This window comes from Papaver somniferum, chromosome 1, assembly GCF_003573695.1.
Source record: "Papaver somniferum cultivar HN1 chromosome 1, ASM357369v1, whole genome shotgun sequence".
Lineage (NCBI taxonomy): Eukaryota > Viridiplantae > Streptophyta > Magnoliopsida > Ranunculales > Papaveraceae > Papaver > Papaver somniferum.
In genome coordinates, this window is record NC_039358.1 from 202,062,994 (window position 1) to 202,071,823 (window position 8,830).

General features: G+C 37.0%; 2 protein-coding genes across 2 annotated transcripts; both read right to left on the reverse strand.

Moving 5' to 3' along the window:
• Positions 1 to 5,552: 5,552 nt before the first annotated feature.
• On the reverse strand, positions 5,553 to 6,260 carry LOC113358221 (protein NDR1-like). Its single transcript, XM_026601762.1, has one exon. The coding sequence runs from the start codon at positions 6,258 to 6,260 to the stop codon at positions 5,553 to 5,555; it is 708 nt and encodes a 235-aa protein (XP_026457547.1).
• Positions 6,261 to 7,233: 973 nt separating this feature from the next.
• Positions 7,234 to 7,910, reverse strand: LOC113335352 (protein NDR1-like). The gene has a single exon (XM_026581429.1). The coding sequence runs from the start codon at positions 7,908 to 7,910 to the stop codon at positions 7,359 to 7,361; it is 552 nt and encodes a 183-aa protein (XP_026437214.1). The 3' UTR covers positions 7,234 to 7,358.
• Between the last annotated feature and the right edge of the window lie 920 nt (positions 7,911 to 8,830).

Genomic DNA, 8,830 nt, shown 5'->3' on the forward strand with positions numbered 1-8,830 from the left:
TTGCTTGTTGTATTTTGGTTGGTCTAGCTTTAAAGCGATCACTATTTTGCTTGCTCTAGGAAGGTCGGTCTAGCCATGAAGCAATTAAGAAAAAAGACGCTATGTGATAATTGCTTGATTACTAAAGCGATTGCCTAGCTGCTCTAGACTTGTAGAAATCCCACCTTTTGTAACTCGAGAGCGAGAGCCAAATTAAGTCGCTTTAAAGGTTAGAGCGACTCAATATGGGCTTTTCCAACCAAAAATGACTGGTCGCTTAATCCAACTTTTCTTGTAGTGCGCAAGGTAAATTTGTTTCCGAACACTTGTAAATAATTGATATTGAGCGACAAAAAAAATAATGAGAGAAAATCAAACACTAAGAGGATTCTTAGCTAAGCATTTGTTTTCATACACATTGCAATCTTGCACCTCAATAAGGTAAACTTAAAACCAATCAAGTGACACCTTGGTGAGTCAACAACATAGACAAAAGTTAGGTTATACATGAAAATGATGACATGATTGTTATTGCCAAGCTTCACAAATTATCCAGTAAACTGGTACCATATCAGATTAGACTAATGTTTTTATCATGACACAAGAGGTACGAAAAATCCATGCATTGACATGTAATGGTCTGGAAATACGAAAACGTTATAGTAGGCTCTGGTTAAGTACAAATAAGAACCAATTTAATCCGAAATAGAACACAAATGTACAACTTCCTAATCTAGCCAAACTTACAGATGGAGGAGCTCCTTCGGCTTGAAGCTTCTGTCGGGTTTGAACCCCTACAGAAAAGAATATTTAACCCGTAATGCTGATCAGAACTCATGAACATATGCAGTTACTTTTGAAAAGATTGTAACAAAACTGACAACATTTATATAGGAATAACAAATAACGGTTATAAGAAACCAGCAGGAAAGTAAGAGCATCTCCAATGGGAACATGATGTGCTTCCTATGTGGCTAACCACTGAAGACATCCTTAGAACTAAAATCCCATAATTTTAGGAAGTTAACATTTTCCATCTCCAATGGGTTAACCTTAAACTGAACTTATCATCCACTTGTAGTAATATTAATGGTTTTGGTGAGTTAGTATTTTCAAACTTTTTGGCTTTGATAAAGCTAAATGGTTGATTGGTTAATAATTGATGACATGGCTTTCTCACATCCTTAACAAGATCTTCTAAAATTAGAGGATCTTTTGGAGGATGTATGCTTAACCGCTCGCCATGTCATCTCTACATTGGTTTACATCTTCCCGTTGGAGAGAATTTTTTAACCAAAAAGTCTAAAATCCTATGTGGCCTAAGAAATAGGATGTTAACAACGCCCCATTGGAGATGCTATAATCCAATGTAATTATTACTATGTTCATAATACAAAACTAGCATAAAATAGACAAAACCACCTGCACCACCTCCACATCACCCAACCACCACCACCACCACCCGTCTCCAGCAGCAGGAAAACAAAGAGCGTTTCTATTCGTTTTTGTTTTTCCTCTCATTTCAGATTTCATTCTTTTTAAGATCTCCACAACACAAATTGATGTATTGTGGATGTCCCGTATCGATATTGAAGCACCATTTATAGTTCATCCTGGAATTACTTTGAATATACCAAGTATGCCCTTGGTATTAGTATAAATTAGAAGAGATAAGACTAAAGGAGGAAGGTTTTGGAGTTTTAGAACATTTATGTAAGAATAAGAGGTTCTCTTCTTTCAAACCTAATTGTTATCTCTAGGGAGAATTAGATCATCTAATTCTAGAGTATCAATTAGATGCCTCTCATAATCTTATAGTTTCCAATTTAATTGGGTAGAAATTGTAAGTTATTTGAGAAAAATCTCCATTTTTAGGTTCTTCCTTTATTCAAAGGGTAAAAAAAACTAAATTTATTGGGTATTTATCCTTTGAAGTTGTCAATTTCAATTCGTTTCAATTTTAAGCTTCCGCTTCTCATCACAAATCACTAACTATATCAGCCAAACCTAGATCAGCTACTAAAAATTAAACAAACCCTAAAGCAATAAAGCTCAATTATTACAAATTTTTTACTAGTATTAAGAACCTCAAAAGCCCTAAAACCCTAATAAAATCTTTAGAAATAACAAAGAAATTCAACAATTAAAACATGAATAAGCAAGAAAAACAAAATAGAATTCAAGATAGGAAAAAATCATACCTGCTAGATCACCAGGGAGCATGTATGCTAAGAAGTTCTCCACTCTTGTCGCCTAAAAATCAACAGCCTTGTAAATCCAGGTATCCTCTCCATCTTTAAAAGCCTTGTTTATTTCTGCGATCATGATTTTTGAAGCAGTAGTAGGGCTAGGGTTGGGTTGTTGCGTCACTTGTTTTTCTTTCTGGTAAGGCGTAGTGTTTCTGTTTCTTACCACGTTCTTCTGAATCTTGCCTCCAGCTCCTTCTTCACTAGTTCCTTCTATTAACGCTCTGCTTCAATTTCTTTAGAAAGAGAAAGATGTGAGAAAAAGTCTCGGTGGCGCAGTCTCTATAATAGGGTTTTTTATTCGGAAATGAAGAAGAAGAAAGAATGATAGAATATCTCAACCAGGTGGTCTTTCGTTTGTGTCAGTAATTAATGTGGGATGTGTTGCTGAGTATTACATCATTTAAATGTTTAATGTAACTGATTTCTGATTGTTGTGATTATAGCAAGTGGTGAGTCTTATCCGATGGTGGCTATTAAAGCGGGATCATGAGTTTGTTAGAAATTTGGAGGTAGTCTCGGTGGGAATGAACATCTCTCACTGATCAATTTTATCTTTTTAAAGCAAAAGGGATATGGTCCAATGGAGCCAGAGATCTCATCATCAAATTTAATCAAATTAGGTGTTATTATGGGTAGTCGAGAAGCCCACTTTTATCCGAAGTCCTTCACACAATCATTTTATTGAATGATTGTCCAACAGTCAGACTAAAAGGGGTGATTGATGATTTAGCTAGAGAGCTAGGTTGCAAGACAAAAAAAAATTGCCGTTTACTTAACTTGGGATGCCTATTGATGCACATTGGCGCAACACATCAGTTTGGGAACATGTTTTGATTAGAATGGAGCAAAAGCTAGCGTGTTGGAAGAAAAGGCAACTTAATAAAGAAGGTAGATTAATTCTCATTAAGAGTTGCTTTGCAAGCTTACCAATTTATTATTTGTCTCTTTTTCATTTACCTGCAAGTGTGGAAAAAAGAATGATTAAAATTATGCGCAACTTTTTGTGGGGAGCGGTGGAAGGAAGAAAAAATTGGTATGGGTTTCTTGGAAGAAGCTTTGTGTTCCTAAACTGAATGGGGGTTTAGGTGTGAAAAACTTGAGGAAGATTAATCAGGCATTGTTGGTAAAGTGGATTTGGAGATTTTCGAAGTCCAAAACTAGTCTTTGGAGAAAGATAGTAAATGAAAAATTTGCTCATAATAGTGATCTGTTAGTTCCTGATGTGGATAATAAGCCACAAGTAGGAGTTTGTGGAAGAATGTTAGTAACATGGTGTTGACGGTACAAAATATGGCCACTTTCACGGTAAGAAATGGTAAAGGCATTCTTTTTTGGAAGGACCGTTGGCTAGACAGGGAAAAATTGCAAGACTTGTTTCCAGTTGTTTATAAGGCGGCGAAGGATAAGGATGCAACAATTATGACATAATAGCAAATGGAGTTTGGGTGTGTGATTTTAAGAGACCATTAAATTTGAATGAGCAATTAGAATGGTATCTTTTGAGGCGTGACTTAAATCATGTTCCTGAGCTTGTTGAAGCGGACGATGAGTTGGAGATTATGGAGAATTTTAGTACTTCAAGATGTTATGAGAGACTGTCTGGCAACCTTGAAGAATGCGGCTTCGATAAATTCCTTTGGAAAGGTAACATTCCAAACAAGGTGGGTTTCATCATTTGGGCTACTTTCCATGATTCTTTACTTACCAGGGATATGTTGCGACATCGAGGTGTAAACATTGATAGTGAGCAGTGTGTTTTATGCAACGACGTCAGGGAGTCAGCAAATCACATGTTCATACATTGTAAGTACTCTTTTGAGAATTGGAAATATTTCATCAAATCCTTTAGGATAGCCTGGCCATTGCCAAGTACTTTGATTCAATTGTTTGAAGTATGGTCTAACAATGTGTTGCAAGGGAGAGGTAAGGAGGTTTGGCAAATCTAACATTATGCGGTTTGTTGGATTTTGTGGAAGGAGAGGAATGGAAGAGTTTTTGGAGGTCGTCACAAGAGTGTGTAAGAAAAAATTGATTTAGTTATGCAATTGGTAGTCTTATGATCTTGTGCAATTGGGTGACTTTAATATGTATGTAATCCTTGTATTAACCTTGGTTTGATCCTTGGTTTCTTTTTTCTTTTTAATATAACCTTCGCTTTCGAAAAAAAAGGGGGTGTATCTCAAATGTATCTGGGTCAATAGGTAAAACGCTCTAAAATGGGGTGTCACCGTGGCAAAATGCACTGCCATTTTGAAATTAGTTAAAATGCCCCAATCTGTTAATTTAGAGTTAACTAATCAAAATTGGGCATCTTGAAGGGTCAATGGTGTTATAATATGTCATCCTTATTATAGATTATTAAAAATGGGCATGTGTTAAGATCCTAGTCGATCACCACCACACGACCGCTACAACCACCACAACTGCCACAACTACCGTTGCCTTCACCAACGCCACCACCGCCGTCGCCACCCGAGCAACTGTTGCCACCACCACCTGAACCTTAAATTATGAACCCCTGAACCGTGAACCATGAATTTTGAACATTAAACTCTAAATTATGAATCATGAAATTGAACACTGAAAAGCAATTTTGAGTTTTTTCACACCTAGGAAGTCATGTGTGGCAAACTGACTACTCAGAGCATTTTGACTAATTTCATAACTCCCGGGGTATTTCGGCAAGGTGACCCCCATTTTGGGGCATTTTGCCTAGTTTTCCTGTATCTTAAACTGTTTGATTCAGGTCTCATGTTAATTTAAGGAAAAAAGATACACATGGGAAGCACTTGATCAAACCGCTTGGAGAGAAATCTCTGTAAACATTAGAAGATATTGCTGAACTTGTGGATGAGATACTAGTACTATATACGCTGCGTAATGTGAATAATTCACTTTTTAATAATGCTAGCTAGCTGATCTTCCGATTGCTAGTGATGCCATGATTCATAATCTAGGATTTTGAAGTGAATTATAAACCCTCATACAAGCTCTTTTATTTTTACGTTTTTTTGATCTGCTATAATCGGCTATACAAGCTCTTTTGTATGGAAGTGAAAGAGCCGGCGGCCAGCAACTTCCGATAGTCACAACTCACAAGTCACAGTTCTTGTTAGACATATTGTGGTGATATTTCCGGAACTATATATATAAGCACAAAGACCACCAATAAAACTGGCTTTAAATGCTTCAGCCAAGCAAATAAAAAGAAGCTTCTACGACTATAGTTACAATAATAAAAAGAATTTATTGAAAAAATAAAGAAATTATAAGCACAAATACAACTCATCATAAATATAGATACATACATAATACATTTCACCTTCACCAAATCAGACACGAAAGTATTAGAACTACGGGGACTGAAATACTATTACAGCGGTTGATATATGAGGATTTTGATGAGGTGAGCCTCAAACTTCCAGGTACTGTTTTCATTCCTTGATCATTCACACTAACATTTACACCCAAATTCAGTTTCCGTTTATAGATACGCGTTCGAGAATTGCCATCCTGATCAGTAGAGGGTATCTCTAACCCGACAATTGAAGTTAAATAAACCATAAACATATTCCTACTATTACTCCCATTTGCAACTTCCATCTTGGCTTCCTTCCAAGGAACACCAAGTGTCTGAACCGTCGCAGGACGATGATCTGGTTTAGTGCCTTGCTGGTAAAATCCCCGAATAGAAATATTTCCGATGGGTATCCGTAGATCGCGTCTGACATTATTATTACCCTTTTGGATGTAATAAAGAGTGATGTTAAGAGTATCATAGTAAACATTGCTGTGCTTACGGTTTTCATTCTTGAGTCTGATATCAATTGATATTGTTGTATTGATGGTGGCTGCAGCGTTTTCACTAGACAAAGATTTATCTAGAGCAGGAACGTAAAATTTCTCCATCGAACATATGGGGGATTTATGAGGATGATTCTTTGCATAAAGAAAAACAAATAGCAAGACTGCACCTGAAAAGGCTATGCACCCAATACCCAAAACTAGTATCAGGATTTTGTCCTTCAACATTTATGTTTGTTTTAGTAGTTTGATCGGTGCAAATGTTTTGTTTAATACAAATCTCTCCGCAGTAACATCCCTTTTTATAAAGATATAGTTTAGTCAAAATGGAAGGCCGTCTCTGATTTAGAAACAAACGTGTAATCGGGGTCATTGACATGTTCGTGATGATTCATTACTTGTGGATGAAAACCCTCTCATAAGAGGATTTGCCCTGGAGTCTGGACGTATATTTTATTGTATGATATGATACCCTTTTGCACATAGAAGAAGTAAACAATCAAATGATGGACTTATATAAATGAAAAAACCAATTCCTTCTCATCCTTTGAATTGGCAGTCGGCACGTAACGTTTTGACATTGAATGTGTAACATCTGATTGCAATAATTAATTAGTGATTCCATCAATGATTGCATTGTCAAAGACGAAAATAATTCGTACTATGCTCATCAGCTACCCCTTGACGGACCCGGAAGTGATAGACATCCGGCGGGCTCAATCTCGCGGGTTGTACCCGCAAGGAAGAAATGGGATGGGTACCTTATGACCCGGCGGGTTTGGAGGGTGGGTTTAATATGGGTCCCACCCCCTTGTGTGTTGTGGTACAACCTGAGGAATTGAGCCGGCGGGATGTAAATCATTTTCGTGACGGACTACCCACTAAGACTCATCTCCCCAAACACCAGTACTACTTGGTGACTTGTTTTCAGAGGGAATAAGTTGTCCTTTGGAGACCTGGCGTTGAAGGCTTGAGTTTAGACCTTGAACTTATTCAAATAATGGATAGGTATACATACTTTGTTGAAGAAGTTATTTTCTTGAAGTTGATCTTATATATATGCGGAACGTTATGTTAATTTCGGAGATCAAGGTTTTACTAGCTTCTACATATAGGGGAGGGAAAACAAAAACACAGGTACACAAGTCGACTCATCATAAACATTACAAAGATCACGTCAAACACAAAATCAAAAGCAGGAATCTATACATTTCATCAAATTAAACACAAAACTGATAAAGCGAGCACAAACACACTACAAAGGTTGATATGTGATTGTGAGGATGCTGAAGGGAGCCTCAAACTTCCCGGTAGCGTTTTCATTCCTTAATCGTTGACACTAACATTTACACCCAAATTCAACTTCTGTATGTCGGTTGATGTCACCACACCATCAAGAGGGATCTTTAACTTGACATTTGAATTCAAATTTAACAGAAACATCGCACTACTTCCGTTAGCAACTTCCATCCGGGCTTCCTCCCAAGGAACCCCAAAAGTATGCACCGTCTCAAGACGGTGATCCACCTTTGCTTGATAAAATCCCGGAATAGATACATTTCCGATTGGTAAACGCTTTACATCGCCACTGTTATTATCCTTTTGGTAGTAATAAACACTGATGTTAAGAACATCATAGTAAACACCACTCCCATCACCATTCTGGTTCTTGAGTCTGAGATCAAATGATATGGTTTTATTGATGTTGGAAGCAGTTTCATTACCAGAGACGGCTTTATCAAGTGCAGGAACAAAAAATTTCTCGATAGAACATTTTGGAGAACGAATTTGATTTGAAGCAAGCCAAGCAACTAGAAAGAGTACACCTACAATGACAACGGTAGCAGTAACACACCATAAACAACCTTTCTTCGACATTTAAGTGTGTTCTATTGCAGTGTTTTGGTTTTACAAATGTCTATATATCCCCTATATACACATATATAAGTCAACTGGAAGTCGTTTTTATTTATTTAGCTCAAAACGCGTAGGAGTGGGTAAGTGGTCATTCACATGTTCATGATGGTGATCCATGAGTTGTTGCGAATGGAAGAGTACCTCCCACGAGAATTACCATAAGTAGCGGCCATCTTTGTTTATTTTCTAAATACAGCTAATCAGGATTCTTTTTCAGCAAAATATAGGCTCTTTATGATCTATATCCACCAATCCAACAATTGTGTGCACACTTTTAAAGACGGCCCCGACTGGTCATGAGTTAACTCTTCCTATGCACAAAATTTGTTGTTTTTTAATCAAAAACTTTAAAATCACTAATTCAAACCTTTGTTGTCTTCTCAAAAATTTGATTGTTCTGACTTTGTATTAAATTACAGGAATGACTCAAGAACTACTGATTTCGTTACAAATTTTGAAAAATTGAGTAGGATCAAGGCTTTTTTACTAGCTCTTACATTCATGGGTGGAAAAGCAAAAAAAAACGTACACAAGTCAGCTCATCATAAACATTACAAAGATCATGTCAAACATAAAATCAAAACCAGAAATCTGTACATTTCATCAAATTAAACACAAAACTGATAAAACGACCACATACATACTACAAGGGATGTTGATAGGTGACGATGCTGAAGTGAGCCTTAAACTTCCCGGTGCAGTTTTAATTCCTCGATCATTCACACTAACATTTACACCCAAATTCAACTTCTTTCTATTGGTAATTGTTGAATAACGAAGAGGGATCTTCAACTTGATACTTGAAGCTAAATCTAACAGAAACATGGTAGGACTCCCATTAGAAAGCGTCATCCTGGCTTCCTCCCAAGGAACCCCAAAAG